This window comes from Halichoerus grypus, chromosome 9 (assembly GCF_964656455.1).
Source record: "Halichoerus grypus chromosome 9, mHalGry1.hap1.1, whole genome shotgun sequence".
Taxonomy (NCBI): domain Eukaryota; kingdom Metazoa; phylum Chordata; class Mammalia; order Carnivora; family Phocidae; genus Halichoerus; species Halichoerus grypus.
Genome location: NC_135720.1, coordinates 20933075 through 20957983, shown reverse-complemented (window position 1 = coordinate 20957983; position 24909 = coordinate 20933075). Strand labels below are relative to the sequence as shown.

At 38.7% G+C, this 24909-nt stretch overlaps 1 protein-coding gene across 13 annotated transcripts in view; it reads left to right on the top strand.

Moving 5' to 3' along the window:
• The window catches only part of UTRN (utrophin), a 546896-nt gene that overhangs the window by 398394 nt on the left and 123593 nt on the right, over positions 1–24909 (top strand). For all 13 annotated transcript variants that reach the window (XM_078054618.1, XM_078054624.1, XM_078054617.1 and 10 more), the window contains 2 exons: positions 1016–1188; positions 14078–14234. In XM_078054618.1, coding sequence (XP_077910744.1) covers positions 1016–1188; positions 14078–14234 — 330 coding nt within the window. The remainder of the gene's footprint in view (positions 1–1015; positions 1189–14077; positions 14235–24909) is intronic.

Genomic DNA, 24909 nt, shown 5'->3' with positions numbered 1-24909 from the left:
TGACACCAAAGGACCTTTCAACAGAACTTACCTCACCTTTTTCATTTTCACCAAGAATTTCTATTTAAAGCATCCCAAACTGAAATTATATTGAGATTGCCATTTTATGCACATAATGTTGTCCAGCGTGAGCACCTTGAATCAGGACCTGGCTCTGTCCCTTGCTCCCCTGTTGGTGTCTGCTCTGCAGTCTGTGGAATCGAGGGGCTAGTGAAATGCACAAGAGTCAACAAACTCAGAGTTTTGTTTGGTGGTGAACACCAGTTCTGGGTGTACCTAGATCACACTTTGCAGGTGGACCTGATTTGGCTTTGTCATTAGGGTCAGATACTAATAGGCTTGCAGATTTGGAGCATAAATTTTGCAGAAGCTGTCCATCAAACTCTGTTCATCTTACCCCTCCTCAGATCTGACCCTATTTGTGTCATGTTAGACATCACAAATCTTCTCAGAAATTAGAATACAGCATTTCTGCCCTTTAACCTCATGGAAGTGACATCTTCCTACCATACTTATTGTATAGTGAGGTGCAAAAGGCCTTTCTTTCCATGTGTCCTTCTGGTTAGTCTAGGCCAGTAGATACAGGAAGAACAATCTTTTAGATCCCAGCCTGTAAGCATTGGTTCTTGATGGACTGCTAATCAGGAATGATTTCTAAATTAATGAAAGCATTCCGAGTATTTAAAAAATTTCTATTTACTTTTTCATCGTGCTCATTTGGAATTGGAAAACTTAAGACGAGTGAGGCTTATAAATTTAGGAAACTGAAGATGAGAAAGGTAATACAATTATGGCATTTAAGAGTTTATTCTCCTTTTACTAATTTAGATTCATTATCTGAAATAATTTTTTAATTTCTGTCATAATTTGGTATCATTTAAGGCGAATTTAACTATTTTGCTTAAAAAACCCCTCATCTGTGGACTATAAAAAAATAAAGTCCTATATAGCAACCCCAAGGTAGTCTTGACACTAACACCTAACATTTGCATTGTCTCTGCTCTTTTCTCTTTAGGATATCCAGGCAGAAATTGATGCACATAATGACATATTTAAAAGCATTGATGGAAACAGGCAGAAGATGGTAAAAGCTTTGGGAAATTCTGAAGAGGCTACTATGCTTCAGCATCGCCTGGATGATATGAACCAAAGATGGAATGACTTAAAAGCCAAATCTGCCAGCATCAGGTCAGAATAGTCAATATCAAAATAAAAATGATGGGGGAGGGAGATTTTTATTGTTTTTGCGTATCAGAAAGAGAATGGGTAGCCTTACCATCATGCTGCTTTCTCAGAAGTAGTTTAAGATTTAAATGCAGGGGCACCTGGCTGGCTCAGTCGATAGAACATGCAGCTCTTGGTCTCAGGGTTGTGAGTTTGAGCCCCACATTGGGTGTACAGGTTACTTAAAAATAAAATCTTAAGAAAAAGTTTTAAATGCAAAAACTTTTTTTTTTTTTAAGTTACAGTTTTAGCTCCATTTTTATGAAGGGCCTGCTGCCAACTGTTCTTGACTATTCCCAAATTTGCACTTCATATTTTAAATCTAATACTAAGAAGAGTAATGTTACCAATACCTGCTAATTAGTGAGTGTTTTCTTTGACCAAGTACTATGTTAACCTCTTTACAAACATTACTTAGCATTCAAAATATCCCTGTAGGTGAATAGTAACATCCTTCCTTACATGAGGAAACAGAGGCTTAATGAAAATAAGGAACTTGCCAAGTTTTTCAGCTAACAAGTGCCAAGCCAGGATTTGAACCTAGATCTTTCTGACTCTTGGCAGTGAATGTTTTGCTTCATCATGCTATTTGTACGTCCAATTGGAAAATGTATTTATAGAAATTAAATATTGCTCTTGGACACTGAAATGGGAAACTGATGATTAATGTCTGCTTTTGGAGAGAGTAAAATTAAATCAGGATGAATTTGAGGACCAGAATGCTGACTAGGAAAGGACCCTGAAAAACTATTGAGGGTGACAATTATTAATGCTATTGGGAGTCTAGAATTACATTTAATAGATGGTGAACAGTACCCAACTGGATAACAGGAAACTGACTGAGAATGTGCTACTGAGCAAAGATCCAAAAGAGGAATGTTGGTAGAAAGACCTAGATATTGGGGTGCCTGGGTGGCTCAGTCTGTTGAGCGTCCAGCTCTTGCTTTCAGCTCAGGTCATGATCTCAGGGTTGTGACATTGAGCCCCACATTGGGCTCCATGCTCAGCTCAGAGTCTGCTTGTCCCTCTCCCTCCTCCTGCTTGCTCTCTCTCTCTCTCAAATAATTAAATAAAATCTTAAAAAAAAAAAAAAAAAGAAGAAAGACCTAGATTTTGCATCTGGGTCAGTGTCTTTTAAGATTCAGAAACTGTATGATGTATTGAAAAGTGTACAACCTTAAACAAAATGATCTTAAGTTTGATATTTTGACTTTGCTGTTTACTTACTGATCTTAGACAAGACAGTCTCTCTGAGCTTTATTTTTCTCACTCACACAATCAAAATATAAATATTTAATCCACATGATTGCTGGGAAGATTGAATGGGATAATCTGGTAGTTCCTTAACCTATGTAAAGGCTATCTAATGTAGCATCTAGTTTATTTTTTCTTATGTAAAGGGGCTCAGTGGATCTGCTTCATCTGGCTTCTGGATTTCATGGAACCAGTTCCTAGAGAGTAGAAATCTGTAGTGATTATTTGTTGTGAATAAACTTTTCAGAAAATTTTTCTTTCTAAAGAGATGTCCTCAAAGGTTTTTATTCTTCTGGGTCTCATAGAGGGAGATTTATACTTCGTTTTGCCCCTAAGGAAGGTGGTAATTGAGCATGACCATGGCAGCCTCTGAGTAAAGATCCTCTTGGAGATCATGACAGCATCAGCCAACTACCTTTTTCGATAAGAGAGGACAATTTGGGGGGCACCTGGGTGGCTCAGTCGTTAAGCGTCTGCCTTTGGCTCAGGTCATGATCCCAGGGTCCTGAGATCGAGCCCCGCATCGGGCTCCCTGTTTGGTGGGAAGCCTGATTCTCCCTTTCCCACTCCTCCTGCTTGTGTTCCTGCTCTCGCTATCTCTCCGTCAAATAAATAAACAAAATCTTTAAAAAAAAAAGAGAGGACAATTTGGGAGTATTGTATAGTGAGAGAATATACTTATGCTTATTTAAGATTGAAATTTCAACTGGCCATATCCCACTGGGTTACAACTTTCTGTTCCCCATAAATAAAAATAAATAAAATGATTTACAATGTTAATTTGGTGAAAAACATTCACTGAGGTTCTAGCAAAACCAACATCTAGTCTAACAAATGAAAAGCCATAGTGCTGGTCCTGGTGAAGATAGGGCGCGTGGTGCTGGCATTTGGAGAGTTTGGAGGATGAGCTCTTTAGGAAGGAAAGTTTATTGAAGGCTCACGTCGTAAAGAGAATGTTCCAAATGGAAAGCTACAGACAGAAAAATCTTTGGTCTTCCACAGATGCTATTCCTAAGCCTACCAAGTCACATTTTTTTTTCTAACCTGAAAAGAGAGAGCTCATAAAGTACTGTTGCAATATTATCTAATAAATAAATTAATGTTATTTTTAGAAGATGGGAGAGTAAACTTTTGCTAGTGGACTTCTGCATGAAGATAGATCATACATTCCAGTAAAGTGTGTTATTTTTATTTTTTAAATTAAAAAAAATTTAATTTAAATTCTAGTTAGTTGACATGCAGTTCAATATTGGTTCAGGAGTAGAGTTCAGTGGTTCATTATTTACATATAACACCCAGTGCTCATCATCACAAGTGCCCTCCTTAATACCCATCACCCATCTAGTCCATCCCCCACCTCCCTCCCTCCATCAACCCCCAGTTTGTTCTCTATAGTTAAGAGTCTCTCATGATTTGTTTCCCTCTCTCTCTCTTCCCCCCCCACCGAATGTTCATTTAGTAAAGTGTGTTATTAATGTGATAATGAATTAAAAGAATATTTAGCCTCATTACCCACCTCTGGAGATTCAGGCATTTATTCAGGCAGTTAATAAGAACAAACTTCTGTGTTTAAGGCATTGCAAATAATAAACGAGATATGGTTCCTGTCCTAGCAGGCTCACAGGTCTATCCAGGTTAAGGTGGGTTCAATGAAGGCAGTGCTTACTTTCTCTTCAGATGATCATCAAAGGCTTCATAAGAGAAGCAGTTACTAAGCTGAGCCTCAAAAGGGTATATAGTTATTCTCCAGATGGATTGCATCAGCCCTGGAGAAGGACATGTTGGCAGGAGGCTTGATATAACACTGTTTTCATGGAACAATGAAGAAGTTCATTCAGTCTGGCTGAATTGGTGTGGAGGGGAAAAGATTGTGGCTGGAAAAAAAGGTAGAGAGTTGAGGCACACTTGTGGAACAGCTGTGTGCACCGTGCTCATTCTTCTGTCATAGAATTTGAATTCTATTTGAATAGAATTTTCTATTCTATTTGAATAGAATTTTAGGTGACATAATTAGATGTGAGCTTTGGGAAGATCCCTCCCACATGCCGGTGGAAGATGCTTTATTAGATAGTGCAGTTCTGAAGACAGGGAGAGCTGCTAACAGACCTCTTCAGTATCCGGGAAAGGGAAGAGACACTGAATTGGTACTCGGTTCATGTTGTTGAGGTACTGTTGAGATATCCAGAAACAAACTGCCAGTAGCCATTGGATGGACAACTCTTCAAAGGAGAGCTGTCGGCCAAATAAAGAAATGGCAAGATGGGGAGTACCCAGATAGAGGTGGCAGGCAAGGCATTGTGAGTAGGCAAGAGGGTGAAAAATTAGAAGAGGACACAGCAAAGAATCCCAGGAAGCCCTAATATATAGGGAATAGATGAAGGAAAGGAAAACCAGCAAAGGCACCTGAGAAGTGGGTGGCCCTGAGGAGAGGAGACCCTGGAGTGTTGTCAGGAGCGGAGGGAGGAGGGGTTATGAAGGGGGGGCGTGGCTAGTGGTGCGGGCCGCTGCGGGAGTGGAGTAAGATCAGGGCTACAGAGGCCAGGCGCAGTGGAAAGGGCTTTGGTGACTCTTCGCTGGGACAATGTTTTGTTTGAGGTGAAAATCTGATCTCCGAGGACCAAAGAGTCCGAATGGGAAGTGGGGAAGTAGAAACAGAACTAGTCTACACAGTCTCATTTTCTCAAGTAATTCTGCTATGAAGGGAAGGGGCGAGAGAGAACACATTGCTGTAACTATGCTATTACACATAACAGCATTATAAACGTGTAGGAACTGGAGACCGAGCTCTCTGCCCGTGCTGACTTGCCTGTGCTTTCATATAGATCACATATGCGTCGCTAAAGAAGTACATGACATAGTCTTCATTTTTAACTTCAAAAAATGGGCAAAACAAATTCTATTAACATTCATTATTACTTGGGTATTTATAGAAGATGTATATTTCTTTAAACAAATATGTATAAGTTTGAAACTATATGTGGCGATAGGTGTTCACTAGACATCGTGTGGTAATCATTTGGTAATATATACCTGTATTGAATCCATGTGCTGTATATACCTGAAGGTAATAGAATGTTAGGTGTTAATTATATCTTAATTAAAAGAAAGATAAAACAGTTTCTTAAAGAAGATAGAACAGTTTATTGTACTCAGTAATAGGCCCTCGTATAGGAAGCATCCCTCAAAGAGCAGCGGTACAGGATAGTGTTTCCTAGTGCTGATCTTGTGGAGCTAAACCACCTCAGTTCTAACACCGGCTTTGACACTTCACTGCTGTGTCACTCTGGGCAGGTTACTTAGCCAGTATGTGTCTCCTCATATGTCAAATAGAGATAATAAGAGTAAGTTCCTTATAGGGTCGTCCTGAATATTTCATTTAATTAACCTGTGTAAAGTGCCTAAAACGGTGGCAGACAGTAAGCACTCACTAATTGTTAACTATTATTATTATTTTTTCATGGATTACCATTGTGTTTGGCACTAATTAGTTCAAAAGACATAGAAATTCTCCCTACCTCATTTTTTGTCTTCGTCATTAATGTTGGGAATTTCTGAGAAGGTCCCCAACAAATGGTGTCCATCTGTCCTGGCTGGCTTCTGAGCAAATATGAAATAAAAGTATGTCCAAGAGAGAACAACAGCGTCGTGTTAATTACTGACAGAGGCCAGGTTAGAGGAGGTGGCTTAGAGTGAGGGCCCAATGGGCCCTGTTAACTGAACCCCAGAAGGAGGCAGTGTCACCAGCAGTCACCAGAGAAGGTGGCCGCCCAGGTGAGAAGCCCTACGTGGAAGAGTGGGGAGGAACTCAGTCTCTGCAGGCCTCTTTCAAGAGGCAAGGCTGGGCTGAGCGAAGCATCCAGTTAGTCCCCAAATTGACGAGTCAGGTTCCTCACTCCACCTCTTCAGGGACTGAGAGAGGGGAGGGTCGGAGAGGAGGTCAGGAGTGTGCTCAGTGAGAGGGGGTTGGGCGCGGAAGTGTTCTCATTAACAAATATGGACTCCCAGCCACCCGCCTCCCTTAGTCCTTGCTGAAAACGATACCTGGTGAGCACACTGTCACTTTCTGTCCCTTTATTCTTTCCTCCCGTTCCTTTAAAGCACAGCCTGTCCTTACTGGTCTTCTCTTACGCCCAAATTCTGTTGTATCTTTAATATTTCTGTAAACTCTCCTGCCACTTTTCTGTATACTTGAAAGTTGGCTTTCCCCTTCATGGTCCACTTCACTTAAAGCTCTCTTTGATAGAGTGTAGGTTTCCCATTTTCCTCACCTGGCGGCTGGTGGGAATATTTTGGGTATTAAATAGCTGCTACCAAACAACCGGAACACCAGCCATCCACTCCCAGGATGGAGCTGCAGACCAGTGGCTGCAGGAGGCCGGCCACACAGGGATAAGGAAGACGTTGACAGCCTCCTTGCTGTATCTTAGGCATTGCTGCTCCATCTCAACAGCTTCTCCTACCAAGTAAATACATCCGTTATTCTGCCCTCTACCATCTTCCTCCTGCTTCCTCCTGCTCTGTAAGACACTCTCCTGCTTTACTCATTGATTTGAGCATCTGGCTTCCCTTTTATTCTTCATCTCTTCCTTATCTGTCATCCTTGGTGTCAGTATCCATATTGATAATTTTTTATATTTTGACTTCCAAGTTTATTTTTACGTTGTCTCTAAGAGCCTTTCTCCCTATTCTGTTTCTAAGTCCCACAGACCTGGCCATACCTGGGACTCAGTTAACATCCTGTGTTCTCTTGGCATCCCTGAGATGATCAGTCTCCAGGAGACCAAGGGCAGACCGTTCTCCAGAGCACACATTTTATTTTCCTACATTCCACCTGGCCATGTGCATCTGAATGCCACTGGTTTTGCCATGTTAGTTAGAGAGGATCCCTCTGTTGCCTCAAATCATAATTCCTTGCAACATCATTGGTAAATCAGTTCTCCTTCACATTAAAGTTATGGCCCTAATGAAGAGGGTATCTTTCATTAGCTTATTATATACCAGGATCATCTCTATGTTATTACCTAACTTTGTATTTTTATCTTGTATATATGATTCATCTACTATATTTCAAGTAGATTGTTTAGTACTCATTTTGGTAGCACATATGCCAACTAGATTGTTTAAAAATGCATGTCCTTTAATGCTTCCAACTGTGGAACTCTTTTAATTTTTTTCCTTCCTTCAAACCTGCCTCCCTTTCTCCTAATATTTTTCAGACTCCATGCACCCCTTCTACTTCATTTGGAATCCATCATAAGCCATTTCAAAAATGTGAATTTTCTCTCCCCCTGGAATTTCTTGTCTCCTCCTTTTAAATCCCTGACACTCTGATGATCACAATCTCTCTCCTCCATTTTTTTTTTAAAGATTTTATTTATTTGAGAGAAAGAGGGAGAGAAAGCACAGGTCGGGGGGAGGGTGCGGGCAGAGGGAGAGAGAGAAGGATAAGCAGATTCGAGCACAATGCAGGGCTCAATCCTGGGACTTTGGGATCATAACCCGAGCCGAAGGCAGATGCTTAATAGACTGAGCCACCCAGGTGCCCCTCTCTCCCCCATTCTTGATTCTAGGCTTCTTAGTGTTGTACGAGAAAGTGAAAAATGATGACAGTTCTTCTATAATTTGACCCTTTCTGCTTACAATTGGTATTGTGATTCTGAATGATTTTCTTTTTTTTAAATTAATTATTTATTTATTTTTAAAGATTTTATTTATTTATTTGTCAGAGAGAGAGAGCACAAGCAGGGGGAGCGGCAGGCAGAGGGAGAAGCAGGCTCCCTGCTGAGCAAGGAGCCCCCCGCAGGACTCGATCCCAGGACCCCGGGATCATGACCTGAGCCGAAGGCAGATGTTTAACCAACTGAGCCACCCAAGTGTCCCTTCTGAATGATTTTCTATCCTATTCACCACTATCTCTATTTTGTAAAGATTTTGCTTCCTTGTTAGCGCCCCAAAACTCTCCCTTCCCGTGGCCTGCCTTCCTTCTTTTCTGAGAATGAGGCCATTTGATATATGTCCCTTCTGTGCATTCTGTATTTCAAGTTGTGCTTTAATTGTGCTCAAGTCAATGTTGTCATGGCAGGGAGCATTTGCTTTAATTTATCATCATTTTTAAAGAGAGAATGTCTGCCAAAGATTATAATAACAGCTAATACTTAGTGAATATTCATGTGCTAGCCCTGTAGTAAGTGTCTCACAAACGTTACCTCCTTGGACTGTGCTGTGGTCATTAGAGCTGTGTAACAGTCTGTGGCTCAACACCTTGGGGTAACATCTTAAGTATTATTGTGCAGTTTTTTTGGATAACTTTCAGTAGACTTTTAAATACTGAAGCCCAGTGTGTGAAATAGTCTTTGCAATCTAAAAACAATACACACAAGTATATATTTCACTTAGATTGATAGAAGAGACAATAGCTAATGATTTGAAACGTCATCTAGAAGATAGGCTCTTAGGAAATTTGACAACATTTTTTACTCCCTGGAAAAAATGTGAATTGGAAATAAATTCAGGAATGTGAATGACATGGCCTTTTTATGTTAGATTTATTTAATTTAGGATTATGTTAATTGAATATCCACTTATCAGCTTAATGATGTTTAATAGAGATTCTTATTAACATATGGTTTCAAAGGCCAGTGAAATTGTAAAATCTAATGAAAACAGAGTTCATAGATAAAATTCTATCTTTCCTTTCTTTTATGAGCCTCTTAAGAATTCAGGGCACCCTTTTAAGAGCCCTTAGAGAAGATTAACCTTTAACATCATGGTTACATCTGTTATCACATTCTACAATGTCACTGACACCACTTTTAGCCTTAGCCAGTTGATTTTGCTAACCATATTGTAAAACTAGTAACATTTCCTTCTCTCAAGTCAAATAGAGGAAGATTCTGTCCCTCTCTTCTTTCTTTCCCCCCCCCGGTTCAGCACTTTCTGAGAAGGTGGAAATGTTCTGTCTCTGTACCATTTGGTGTGGTAGCCACGAGCCACATGTGGTATTTGGAGTGCTTGAAATGTGGCTAGTCAATTGATGACGTGAATTTCAAATTTTATTTAATTAACTTCAGCTTCAATGGAAATAGCTACATGTCACTGGTGGCTACTGTATTGGAAGCACAGCTTTGGTGTTCTTTTCAGCACACACTGAATTCCTTTTTGTCCTGGTCATCTTTACTCCCTTTCTGGGAGCAGGAATAATTCCTCTTACTGTAACTGGTTATGCTTGCACTAATAAAGGTATTTTCTTTCATTATAACTTGATTTATAATCTATGGGTTTTACCATAAACTAAAAATCAATTTCATTTGTCATAAAGATACCACATTGGACATTTAATTCTGTGCATTCCTTACACGACAGGGGATAGTATGCATTTGCTCCCTTAATTTGGGTCATTGTATTCTTTGATGGACCTACTTTGCAAATGGCTCTTCACTTGTCTATAAATATGTCTGCGTAGTTTCTATCTGCCATCTTAAATGCTGCCCATAATGAAAGCGGTGGAGTTGGAAAGAGGTTAGACTGCAGTTTGGATCCCAAATTCCCTCCTTGAGCAAGTTTTTTTCTTCTCCAAGCTGTGGTTCCCTCAGAGAACTGTTGTTAGGTTTCTTATATCAGAGCATATTTGGTTAACTTGTCTTTCTCCCACCTTGATCCCAGGACTTTTCATTTCTGAAAGTGTGTAGTGCCTGATAATCAGTGCGAGTGCTCCATAGAGGTTTGTAGTGAGTAAGTGGAAAGCTGTATTTTATTTTTATAAATGCCCCTGCTGACTCACTCACACTGTTTGCTCTCTTTTTCATATCGGTACATTAGGAGAAGGAATAGAAACTTCTCTGAAGAAATATTGAAAAGGAAAGGCTTTTGTGATTAATTTATTTATTTTAGAGAGAGCTAGAGAGGGAGAGCATGAGAGGGGGAGGGGGCAGAAGGAGAGGGAGAAAGAGAATCTCAAGCAGACTGTGCACTCAGCTTGACACGGAACTCGATCTCATGACCCTGAGACCATGACCTGAGCTGAAATCAAGAGTGGGACACAACCTGCTGAGCTACCCAGGTGCCCCAAGGCTTTTGCGATTTAAAATAGATATTAATTTACAGTTTCCTCTATATTATATTTGAATGATGGGGTACCATTTTTTATGGATCCTTACCTTCTAAGAAATTTTTGCATTATATATATTTAAAAATAGTTGGTCACTTAAAAATGTTTAGAGACTTGTAAAATAAACGATTCAGTGTAACAAGAGCTAACTTGTATAAAGCATATTCTATAGTAGACATCATCCTAGGTTGATACATTCAGTGAAACTATCTCTAGTTTTGCACATGTCAAGTACCCAAAGAATAAACTGAAACAGGTGAGAATTAGGATAATAAACCAGTTATCCAGAATGTGAGTGCCCGCAGATATGAGTTAGATAAAGAAATGTTTTAAGATTCTGAAAATATGATTGATGACTGACTGGTCATCTATAGTTGTGAGGAAGGCGAAGCTTTAAAATGTTTAGAGTAAAATTGAGAAAGTACAAGTACACCAAAAACAAGTTTAAGGTTTCTACTTGCAAAGCATTCAACCCAGTGCCCAAGAAAAGGCTTTCATCTTGAAAGATGAAAGAATTAAATTGAAACTAGAACACTGAAGGCTACTATGGAAGCATGCATTTATTTGGGCATATGGTAGTAATCCACTGAACACATAGTAATAATCTACTGGAGAATAACCAGAACAGATTTTCCAGGCAAAGATTCTGCCAGATCAACTTGCTTTTTATGATGGAAAAAGGAAGATGCAGATAAGTACATATACCAGTGTTATCTCATTTATTTCAAAGTCACTTTAGTATCTATAAAAAACATTGCCTTCATCTTTATGAAAAGTCCTGCAGGTGCTGAATGGGATAGATTTCAATGATCAATTTCATTATTTTATGCAGTCAAAAGAGTTAATTACATTGGGAAAAAAAAATGTTTGCATGTTCTTCAATACAATGAGTGTGTGTAACCAGATTTCAAAGGATCTAACGTCTGATTTAGTTATTGATTAAAGAGTTAAACTACAGACATTGAAGAAGCAGGATGAAATAATCTAAAATAGGAGGTCAGGGTATGTGCTTAAGTGTTTTTCACATAGAGACGCTCAAGCACGTCTTGATTGACTAAAGGCCTTTGATGTCTAGCTGTCTTTTTTTTTTTTTTTGGCATTTTAAAAATACTAGAAAGAGACTTTTAGTCTCAGGAAAGAAACTGAGGGTTGCTGAAGTGGAGGGATGGGGTGGCTGGGTGATGGAAATTGGGGAGGGTATGTGTTGTGGTGAGCACTGTGAATTGTATAAGACTGATAAATCACAGACCTGCACCCCTGAAACAAATAATACATTATATGTTAATAAAAAGAAAAAAAAATACTAGAAAGAAATTGCAACACCTCAAATATATTTATGGCAAAATGATTTGTAACTGGCAGAGTTTTCAGTTAATATAATCGAAATTATTTAGCTCTTCTCTATGACAAGTAAAATTACTATTTATCACGGATAGGTAATTACATATTTGGCCTAAAATTAATCAATATGAATATAGAAAAGCTGGCACTCATGCAGAATCAGGATCTCATTAAAGCAGAATTTTGTAAAGTGAGGTCAATCATACCACCTGTAGAATGAATAGAAAAGATTATAAATGCAAGAGAACAAACTTAATCATACAATTCTCAAAGAATTATAAAATACCTCAAACTTCTTTCTGTATTTACAAATAATTTTTTGTTATTTCATATCTAGGTCTTTTGAATAAGATACGTCATTTTAGAGTTTCAATAGTTTGTTTTATATTAGCCAGCTGACAATGGAACTATAAATAGATTGCAGGTTAACTGGCCTTTTGTATGTGACTGAATGCTGGTTCGTGGTATTTCAGAGATATGCAGAACTCCATTTTTTTTTTCTTTTAGCCAAGAATATTGGATGATAGACCATGATCATTACTTTATGAACTAGAGATGAACTAGAGATCAGATCATTCTTCTGAAAACATGAACTTTTAAACAAAGACAGGATATTGTTGAATGTCTATTGCTGGAGTACCACCTAATGTGATCAATGGGAAAATACTTGTTTGAATTAACTATAGCAGAGCTATCAGCTTTAGGAACAGATGCTCAAGTCGATCAGATATCCAAAAAGGAAATTACTGATAAGGCTGAGAAACAGTAGAGGCTGTCCCTGGTTGATTGGTCTCCTATTACTCAGGGAAGGAGCAGTTTTATGGAAGAGGGGATCATAATGCCAATGTGAAGGTGATAGCTAACTGAGAGGATGTGAAGCCTGATCAACAGAGGTTTCTTGCACCTGAAGTTGCCCCAGATGAGTCATCTTTTGCCATCATGTCTTTAGTCTTTGGAAGCTGGTGTGAAACAAGGCTTAGGTCTGTTTCCATCAGCCCTGCACCTCTCAGTCTGAAAGGTCAAGGTAATTCCATTTCACACAGTTAAGTGCTTAAGTCCCCACTAACCGTCTGCCCACTGGGATGGTGCAGGGTTGAGTAAACGCTGACTCCTAAAGTCCCTGGAGTTATTTCTGACTGATCCCCCTTTTCAAATTCAGCCCATGAAGTGTGGGCTTGAGACTGGGTAAGTGGGCTTTCTTCAGCGCCCCAAATTTGTGCTTTTATTTGCATTTCTATTCTCAAGGGCTTTTATTCTTATTGGAATCTTAATCACGGAAAATGTATTTCCAAAACATGGTTTCCTGAGTATAAAGTTCATAATTTAAGAATCTGAAGGTACTTTTCTGTACTAAAAACAGAAATAGTTATTGAACCAAAGACCTCACCTTTAAACCAGAGTATGAAGTACTGTAATCGATGATTTTTGCCCAGTTGTTTTCTATTCACAGTAGACATTTGTCACTGGACACCAGTCAGCCTTAAGCCAAATTGTGTTCTATCAGGCAATGACTTATTGTTTCCCAACTTTTTGAGATAAATGCTGGTGATGTTCTGCTTTCAGTAATTTATTGAGTTTTAAGGGAAATTAAGACAGTAATTTCCTTTCCTAAAAAATTAGCTCTTTTAGAAAGAAAAATAACATGGGCCTGTTGTACATACTCAATTAGTACATAAATATGTAAAAATTAAGTGTTTACTGTGTTTTCAGTAGTAACCCCATCTAATATGTATCTTTGCAAACATGTTATATGCATATAGTTGCTTTCTTTTCTTCTCTCTATCCCTCTCTTCATATATATGGATGAAAGGAGAAGAAAATTATATTTGAGTGTGCGTATATATTATACATAAGCTACTGAAACTTGCTTTTATAATTTTACATTATATCATGGTCATTCTTCTCAAAAGACTCATATTTATGCCTTTGTGGTGTGTAGTTATCCGTTTTAAATTTTGATAGATATTACCAACATATCTGCATATTTCATCTTCTTCAAAATAACTGTTTCTTATAGGATTTTTCTTTTTAACAAGAAGTCAACCTCTTTCTGGGATGTGAACATTAGTTGGTCATACAAGATTGTGAGTCTAAGGGAAGATATATAATTTTTGAAAACTTCTAAATGTGGTCAATACTGTCTCTCACCAGGGCCCATTTGGAGGCCAGTGCTGAGAAGTGGAACAGGTTGCTGACATCCTTAGAAGAACTGATCAAATGGCTGAATATTAAAGATGAAGAGCTTCAAAAGCAAATGCCCATTGGAGGGGATGTCCCAGCCTTACAGCTCCAGTATGATCACTGTAAAGTAAGTTAGCTGCATCTGGTGGGGACCTTTTTTAATTTTTTTATTTTCAATTAGCCAACATATAGTACATCATTAGTTTTTGATATAGTGTTCAGTGATTCATCAGTTGCTTATAACACCCAGTGCTCATCACCACACGTGCCCTTCTTAATACCCATCACTTGGTTACCCCATTCCCCCACTCCCCTCCCTCTGTAACCCTGTTTGTTGATGGCAAAGTATATACTCAAAATTCTAGATAAATATCTGAGTTGAAGCAATCAACACAGGATTTCACCCTTGCCCCCCATTTCTTTTATTTATTTATTTATAGATTTAATTTATTTGAGAGAGGGAGTGCGAGCAGGGGGAAGGGCTGAGGGAGAGGGAGAGAATCCTCAAGCAGACTCCCCGATGAGCTCGGAGCCCGATGTAGGGCTCAATCCAGTGACCCCGAGATGATGACCTGAGCTGAAACCAAGAGTTGGACGCTTAACCGACTGAGCTACCCAGGTGCCCTCCTACCCCCCATTTCTAATTATCAGTATTTAGACACTTAATTTAAGTTGCATGTATTACTTCCATTTGTTTCAAATTAATTTCTCTTCATATTTAATTAATTTTTTTCAAACGTTACAGATCTCTAAAGCATCATATTGCTTTTAGCGTATCAACATTTATCTAACTTTCTAATAGATTTTAAAATATTAATATATTCTATTGGGGAAATATTCTTACTACAAGTGAGTTCTTAAACTGAGAAGGCATAGAGTTATAAAGAATTGCAAATTATCATGTTTATCATGTTTATAATAAATGGAAGTGAAAAAAATAAGGACCTGTAGAAGTATGAATATAAAGTCTTAAAGCAAATGAGGGCCATAGTATTTAGATCATTTTATATGTTTTATTTTTCTGAACTTAGACCTTTTTTTGAGTTACATTTTTATTCTGCTCAAATTTCTGTCTCTCTGCAAATCTGTACTTTTGTACTTTTACTCTGAGAAGCAGATATGCTGAAATGTTATCAACTGACATGTTAATTCTTAGAACTTTGTATTATTTAAATTCTTTGCCTTATTAACTCTCCATTTGTTTATTTAGTACTCCTTCATGTCCATTTTCTCATGTACTACACATGGGCTTGTGTTGTTATATATGTATAGTTTTTACTCTTCACATGCAATGCAAGTTCTCATTCTAAATCTGTACATTTCAATGTGATGTTAGAATTCTCTTCCCTTTGGAAAAGCCACAACACTAACACACGCATCTTCTAAAGGAGGAAAGGAAGATGTCATCTAGGTAATAAGTTTGCTTCAAAATGATAAGACCTTGAAATTTATTTTACTTTGGGTCCTTGTGACTAGGTTATTCAAATTACCATTTGGGTAAATTTTCCCTTTCTACTTGAAAAGAGACTGTGATAGAGAGAGTTCCAAGATAAGAGAAAAGAAGACACTGTTGGAATATAATATGCAAAATAATCATAACAACAACAACAACAAACAATGACAGAAGATTTTAAATCACTGATTTAGGAAAATCATGTTTCTCCTTTTTCAGCTTCCCCTTCTATTAATTATTCATATACCTTTTTTGTGGATTCAGGTGATGAAATAGAATAATACAGAGCTCTTCTAATGGAAGTGCTCTGTTAAGGAATAAAATCTGCTTGTGACCATGTTCTGCTAGTTTTGATTAAAACCTAGTTCTTGAGGCATGAAATGATTTTCCTCTTCCGGCCTTAGCAAGTAAAATGCACATCAGTGTTTCCAGTAAGTGCTGGCTATGTTCTTTCTAAGCCCTCCTCTGAACAAGGCCAGCCTCTTTTAGGCTGTGTTTCACTTAGAGTCTTAGAGTGCAGTTGCTCTGCACCATCCCTTTAGGCCTGGGTGTTTAGATAATAAATATAATACTGATAATGATGCTGATGATCATACTGGTTCATTCGTTCAGCAAGTATTTATTGAGTGTGTCATATGCTTCAGGCACTATTCTAAGCATTGGTGAGTCAACAGTGAACATGATAAAGTTCTTGCCTGACTCCGAGTAGTAAGAGAAAGACATTAGACAAGCAGTAAATACATAATAGGTCTCATGGTAATAAGTACTATGAAAAAGGTAAAGCAAGGTCAAGGAGAGAGAGAGGGATGGGAGAGTATAAATAGCAGAGGTGCTGTTTTATGTGGAGAAGGTCAGGAAAGTGCCATAAATGAGGTGGTTTTTGAGAAGAGAACCTATGGAAATGTGAGGCAGGAAGTAATGCTATCCCTGGGGAAGACAGCGTAGGGAAAAGGGCATAGACTCACACAGGCCACAGAGGCTGCAGTGTTCTGGTCATATCTGAGGAATAGCATGGGTACCAGTGTTGCTGAAGCACTTCAGCCAAATAGAGAGGTAGGAGATGAGGTTGGGGTGGAGGCAGGGGGGAAAGGAGTTAAATCACCTAGGTACTTGAAAGTCCTTTGTAAGGGCTTGGCTTTTACTCCAAGGGAGATGGGAAACCATGGAAGGTTTTGATAATTATACTGCTGCGATCTGACTTACATTATATGATAATTACAGGTGAAATTATGAAGAATAAAATATAGAGGAGTTCAGAAATGTATTTCAGTAATCCAAGTGGGGGATGGTGATGACTTGAACAAAGGTATAAAGGTAGAGGTAGAAGTAACTGGTTTTTGAATATATTTGGGAAGAAGCAACAGGATGTGCTCATGGGTTGGATATGTGGAATATAAGAGAAAGAGAAGGGCTTATAGTGGCAGGAATCAAAGGTTTTTGGATAAAGCAAATGGGGCAGTGCCTTGGGGGAGAATGTGGGGTCAAGTAATGACTTTATAAGGATGAGGACAAATTCTACATGGTTCTATGCTGATGGGAATGATCTTATAAAGTCGGAAAAGTCAGTGATGCAGGAGAGAGATTAGCAGGTAGGGGATGGGATAGGATCCAGGGTACAAGTGTAGCAGTTGGTCTCAGGTAGGAGGGCAAAGAGTTCATCCCATCTAACAAAAAGGTAGCTTTGTAGATCTGTGTGTGGGAATATTTAGATGTCCTCTTCTGATTGCCTCTGTTTTCTCAGTGAAATAAGGAGCAGGGTCATCAACCGAATACGAGAAGAAGGAAGACAATGTGGAGGTTTGGGGAGAGAGGAGACAGAAAATATAGTCTAGGAGTGGGTGAGTTAAACTAGGAATGTACAAGAAGACCACGGGGCATTATGAAGGGCCCCCGTGAGCTCATTGCTCATGAATTTAAAGTGAGAACAGCCAATGTGAATGTTTTTCTTCACCCATGGTTGAGTTGCCTCACTGAAGGTAAGGAGTGAGTTGGAAAGTTGAATTGAACCAAGCACATGTGATGGAGGAAGAGAGGGGAAAGGGGGTTACAGAAATGCAAGGGAGCTATGGTAATGATCGCATGTGGAATCGAGGCTGGGGGAAGGGAGATCTGAGGATATCGGGGAGATGAGGGACAGTAAAGTGATGTTAGAAGTCAATGAATGGGACACGGCAGGGGGCTGAGAAATCATTCAAGTTAGGGACCTGGGGAGGAGCACAAACTGTAAAGAAAGCTGGTTATAGTCAGAGAAGGGGTGCTAGAAGGGACATTTATTGTTTTTGTTTTGTTTTGTTTATTTTTATTTATTTTTAAAGATTTTATTTATTTATTTATTTATTTGACAGAGAAAGCGAGAGAGGGAACACAAGCAGGGGGAGTGGGGGAGGGAGAAGCAGGCTTCCCACAGAGCAGGGAGCCCTATGCGGGGCTCGATCCCAGGACCCCGAGATCATGACCTGAGCCGAAGGCAGATGCTTAACCGACTGAGCCACCCAGGCGCCCCAAAGGGACATTTATTGTTAATGACAATCTCCGGTGTCTTTTTGCGAGAGTGAGTTGCACAGGTAGGGTGGAGGACCCGGTCTATAGGGAGGAGTAGATAAGGAGCTGAGAGGCGGAGTTAGCTGCAGGATCATCTACAGGGACAGTAAAATCACCATGACCTGATACCAGAATGATGATTATGAGAAGGAAGGGTGATGGTGGGATAGGTTGGGATTGATGTAGTTTGGAAAAATGGTGTTTTCACATCTTTTGAGTTTTACACCCCTGGTTGGGGATGGGGGAGAGGAATAGTGTAAATTGGATATAGTTTAGCACTGCTTTCTAAATTTCTTAGTGCCTGTTACTAGATTTTTCTTGGGTTACTATTACGTCTTTATCATAGTTGCCATCACTTAGCCCGTTGTGCATAATCCAGACTACTGTTGAGGGATGTTCTTTATCAGTAAATAGGACTTATCAGGAGTTTCCATTTAATGGTCTGTACTTCTTTGAATTTTATATTAGAAAGTTTCTATGAATAGCACTGATTGAGTTTCTGAGTATGGGGCCAGGTGGCTTCTCCTCTCGTTGTTAAACCCTCACTGGAAATGATCCTTTGTGACGTTTCATGTGGATCGTAGGTTCTGGAATATGATACTTTATTGTGATCTATCATAGTCTGCCTTCCAATTTATCAGTGATCTAAAACTATAGGCTTTCTTACTATCATCTATTACTAATGTTTTGACACGAGGTTCATTTTTAACTCTGAGAACTGAGCAGCCTCTTATGCCAGAAATAAATTATGGAAGAGATTTCCGAGTAAAGTTTGTGGAGGTGTGTATTAGTTTGCGAGGGCCACCATAACAAAACACCATAGATTGAGTGACATAAAAGAAATTAATCTTCTCACAATTCTGGAGCCTAGAAGTCTGAGATCATCGTGTCTGCAGCGTTGATTTTTTTCTGAGGCCTCTCTCCCTGTCTTCAGATGGCCTTCCCTCTGTGAGTATCTGTCTTTTAAAACTGCTCAAAATACCCTCTTTTTATAAGGACACCAGTCATATTGGACTAGGGCCCTAATGACCTCATTTTAACTTAACTATTTAAAGACCTTATTTCTAAATGCAGTCACATTCTGTCAAAAGTAACCTTCTTTCCCAACTGTCAACTATAATGTTTCTAATCACTATAAATTATTACAGTGAGGGCAAATCACTATGCATCGCTACTATTAGGGCAATATTTAAAGACATGACACCTACCTGTAATTATTTACCTTTCTTACTAAACTTTGCCAGCCATAATCATTGAATAGTCTAACTGTAGTTGAATCTCAGCCTTGCCAATGTTCTAACTTAAATATAATTCTGTAAATTATCTGTAATCTTTTCTTAAATTTAAAATCCCTTTGGGTGTTGGGTATACATGTGGTTATCTATTTCAGGATAGCTTTTTCTTACCTATGTCCTTGGAGAATGTCTTTCCCCCCTGCCTTCCGATTCTTTTTACCAGGAAAAAAAAAATCTTTATTTAGAATTAAAATTATCAATGATTAAAACTGAAAGAGGCTCAAGAAATAGTTTAGTCCAATCCCCTTACTGATAGTGGAAGAAAATGAGAGCCATGGTGTGTTTTGATGAAATCTGAGTTTTCATCCCTGCTTTCCTTTCTCACTTCCAACAAATCCTTATCATTTGCCCACGTGTCTGGCAGTTTCTAGGACACCAGAGAGACACGGATACACAGAACAGACACAGTCCCTGTTTCTTCCCTGTGTTATTAGAAATCATTTCCAACAGGAATTGTGCACTGCACATTGCTATCCCAAATCTCTAGTTGTCTTCCCAACTATCCATTTCTCTAACCCCCAACTTCAGTCCCTTGGTGATAACTCAAGCCTGCTATCCGTTCTTGTACACTTTTATTTCTGATCTTTTCTCTTAAAGAGATTCTATAACTCTTTTTCAATTATAACATGATGTAGCTTTGGACAGAACAAAATAATCTTTAAACTATTTTTTCACAGGTATGTTTAGCAATAAATTTAGGTGCCTTTTCTAACTTCTTGCTGTTTTTGGTCTTTAATTGTCATAATAAAGTTTAAGAGATCTCTTCAATTTTAAAGAACTCTTGCTTTATAGCTTAAAAGTACGTAGTTAGAATCAACCAAAATCAACCCTTAAATGGCTTGATACTAATATTAGGCAAGTTTTTTTGTTTCTTAAAATTTCCCCATAGAAAGAGTGAGACCTTGTATTTGATTTCTAACTTACCCTCTCTTCTTGCAGATAGCTGTCTGAATTACTTTATTTTGAACAATGCAGTACTGTGTCAAACTAATGGGACCTAATCTCTTGATACTAAATTAGAATGTCTAGCGATTCCCAGATGGATTTTTTTTTAAACGAGACGAGAAATTTAACACTGATTTGTTTACTCTTCTAGGAGATAAGATCTCATAAATGCAAGTCTTGAATGTCGTGTACACAAGTCTTTTAAAGATCAGCTTAAAAAGCAATACCACATGACTTTCTGTTGTGGTCAAGACAAATACACATTCACAAGATGCATTAAAAACCACCTGTGCTGATGTCACACAAATTAGCACTTAAGTTTTACATTAACATTTCCAGTGACATTATATACAAAGTAAAAAACAAAGCTAGGTCTCAAAACTTTAGGTGGATGTGGGGTTACTGTGGACTAGAAAACCACTATGTGACTTAAAAGCTGCTTCCAGGGATGTCAAACTCTGATGTCAAAGAGTTATGTGAAGAATTTGAATAAGGTAATTCTAAGTAGACATCTGACTAACCTCTATTCTCAGCACTTTATGAAGTTAAGTGAAATTTTTTTTGGCTCTTGCCCTCTGGATAGTGGCGTATCAGCCTCTGTTCTGAGGCACCTTCTGTTGGGACTTTCTATAGAAGTTAGTGAACTAGAACCTGGGCTTAGGTAGACGTGGTTTCAGTGCTCCCCTCCTCCACTCACTAGCTCTGTGATCCAGGCTCTGGAGCATATTGTCCCATCTCTTCAGTCCTGTTTCTGATCATCAGTATATATAAAGCACTTAGCAGAGTACATTTAGTAAGTGCGCAATAAGCAATGGCTGTTGGAGTCCTTCTTTAGACTAGGACCTATATTTTCTAATGTATTTTTCATTTAGTTGTGCTGTGTCCAAATTTTTAATTTTTCCTCAGATTCATGACATTTGGGCAACCGCAAGTTTTGACGTCAGAACTTACATTTACTATTTTTGCCTATTGGTGGCTTCAGAGATAATTTAGACTACTCAGGAAATGGGATGAAGTCATTGAAACAACATTTTTGAGAATTTATATGGGATAAGATATGAGTCTAGAGACTGCAAAATGACTTACTTCTTGTTCTTAATAAAAGAAAACAGCTTATCATGGAAAGGCCAAGCTCGTAAGACATGTCTGTATGCACTGCTTTAGTTAACTTATCAGAGGTTTATAGGCAAATGATAAATGTTTAACCATGAATCTAATTACCTTTAAACGCAATATTTGAATGTTACCATAATCTATAAGTAAAGAAACAAAATTAATGTATATAATTTTACATTTGCATTTGCATTCACATGACCTTATCCTGGGTCCAGTCTGCTTTCACGGTCACAGACGCCGATGGCTAGAGACTCTGGTATCTCAGATTTATTTGTACAGGCACCTTGGATACTTGGAGGTTGGTTTATGGGAACTCACATACTCTCAAAGTCTTCTGGTTCCTACCTATATTTCTATATTCGAGACCTTGATATGTGTGCATCAGTGACTTAATGACACTTTCTCATAGCCATTCTTCAATAATGGCAGTGCTAGTCACCTCACCACCCACCCACACTATTCACTGAGTGCCTTCTTGTGGTTGAAAACAATGTTAAATATACAAAGGGCAACAAGGCACAGCCTCTGCACTTTAATGACACGTTTTAATAATTTCTGTTCATAAAAGCTCTGTGCTTGTGGCTGTATCCAGATGGAATATTACATATTTAAATGTTTAGGGGATGGCTCTGAGACTTTTAGTTAGAATGGTACTGTAAGGTCATGCTTCAGATCACCTTGTCTGCTTAAAACATGTAGTAATTATAGATAAAATGTAACAATCACCCCCCCCCCCCAGAGACCAAACATAGCAAATTTGGGCTCCAGAATGCAACAGACATTCCACAGACCAGAAACAAAGCAGAAAAGCAAAGTGGTTAGTAGGGTTGATGGTGCTGGGGAAAGCTCCCCAGTCCTGGATGCTGAGCAAGCAGAAAGCCCTATAGCAGTCTCTGCTTAAGATTGCTCTCTCTCTCACGTTGAAATGAGTGGCTCACAGATTGGCATTCTTTTCTTCTGTCCAAAAAAAAAAAAAAAAAAAAGTCCCAGGAACTGATACAACATCAGTGTATTTTGGACCCTTAATTAAATGTTTATACTTTGGATAACTTGGATATTTTAATCAGTGACTCAGAACATTGATAAGTTTTCAGTAACAATAATAATAAATACTGTGTTCAGTGCTTTAACAGCACATACATATAGGAGACTTATTAAATAATAATAAAAATTAATAATATTTCAAAGGGCTATGACAGTGAAGCGTGTTTAGCCCCGGGCCTGGCACACAGTAAGGAGTGGTCCATATCTCCTCCTGTAACTGCGAGTCTGTCTTGACAGTTTTGATCATTTTTGTTTTGTTTAAAACTGTCTAGGCTATATGAGTTGTTTTAATTAAATAAAGGTATATTAATACCTATTATTTACCATCTAATACTGCCCCATATAAGTAGTCCCCCATCACTATCTAGGATTAACTTGCAAAATTAGACAGAGTCACCTTCCAGTCTTTACAAGTATCAGTTTGTAAACAACACAATTGTATTATTTTTTTCTCATGTGGGTACATATTTAATATCCTCAAATATCAAAATAAATTACTACTTTAAAACATACGGTGTTTTTTTTAAAAAAAATAGTGTTTTTAATGATTTTTAGAATAAATGGATATAGTTGAATTTTCCCATCTAATGACCTAAATTTTTTGTATAATTTTTATTTTTTATTTTTATTTATTTATTTTTTAAGATTTTATTTATTTATGTGACAGAGAGACACAGTGAGAGAGGAAATACAAGCAGGGGGAGTGGGAGAGGGAGAAGCAGGCTCCCCGCCGAGCAGGGAGCCCGATGCGGGGCTCGATCCCAAGGATCCTGAGATCATGACCTGAGCCGAAGGCAGACGCTTAACGACTGAGCCACCCAGGCACCCTTTTTGTATCATTTTTAATGGTTTATAGAAAGTGAGGTCACTTGTATGCAACTTCACTTTCAAGAATGTGAGATTATCATTCAGTCAACAGTTACTTAGAAAGTTCCTACAATGCAGTCGCATTCATTTGTAATATTAGGGATTTATTTCCAGTCACATGCTTTAACACTGGATTACATTGCAGATGCAGTTTTTGCTATTCACTCTGCACTTCATTTTCTACACAATGTAAATTCTCAGTTATGTGGGGGCAGCTGTCAGAGCTCTGACACCCTTTCTTTAATAGAATACATGTTTGATTTTAGCAAAAAAAAATCACCAAAAATAATTGAAAGTGTATGATTCTGGTATAATTTTTTATAGGTTTAGATCCATTCCCTCAGGGCCCTTCTGTCCTTTACTTAATTTAATTCCTCTATTCAAACCTCATTATGTAAGAGTCAGGACATTTGAGTCTGAAACTGACTTGCTGAAATACACTTGCAAACTTGCTTACTAAAGTAACAAATTCAAACATTGTCTTTATTTTTTTTTTTTTTTTAAGGATTTTATTTATTTATTTGAGAGAGAGAGCACAAGAGGGGGGAGCGGGAGAGGGAGAAGCAGACTCCCTGCTGAGCAGGGAGCCCGATGCGGGACTCGATCCAGGGACTCCAGGATCATGACCTGAGCCGAAGGCAGTCGCTTCACCAACTGAGCCACCCAGGCGCCCTCAAACATTGTCTTTAAATCAGCAACATGCCACCATGAAATTGAGGCTGTGTGTGGGGGGGATTGTTCTCCCTGCTAAAGTAATCTGAGACTCTACCTGCAAACCTGTAACTTCAAGGTCTTGCTGTGTGATGAAGTTACCAAATATGGGACATTGGCCTTTTTCTAAAATTGATTAAATTAATTTCCAAGTTCCCCCTCCAGTCTTTGGTGCCTCCTTTGACTTCATTCTTATTAAATGCATAGCCTACTCTAAGGACTGTGAGTAAAGTTGCTACTTGTGTTCCTTCCCAAAGCAGCAGTTCTAGAAGTGAGACTATACCTACTGGCCATACTCCATTTAGTTGTCTGCAGCTGATTTATTTCCTGTGCCTGACAGGTGTCACTGGACTTTACCCCAAAGGGCCATGGACTATCCACGTTTAGAGGGAATGGCAAGGCAGCCTAATAGCTGGCACTATCTGGTGGTGAAATTGAGAGTGGACCACAAATGCAGCAGGAAGGAGAGGTTTGGGAGACCAAGCAGTTACAGTCCACCCCCTGAATGTAACAGCCCATTTCCAATGAACTGCCTCTGGACATATTTAGCTGAGTTTCATTTATCTGCCAGTTTGTGTATTCATTCAACAGACCTCTATGTTGCTACTGATATTTGCCACATGCTTTGCTAGGCACTGGGCATGTATCACTTCAGAAGACTAATTTTGCTGTCACGGATTTCACCATCTAGCAGCAGAGACAGGCTTGAAAAAAGTAACTACATTGGATACCAAAAGCACTAATGTGTGCATGAGCACATGGCCAGGGAGGCACAGATGAATCATGGTTCTCTGTACTTGGGAAGACCGGGTAAGGCTTCACAGAGCAAG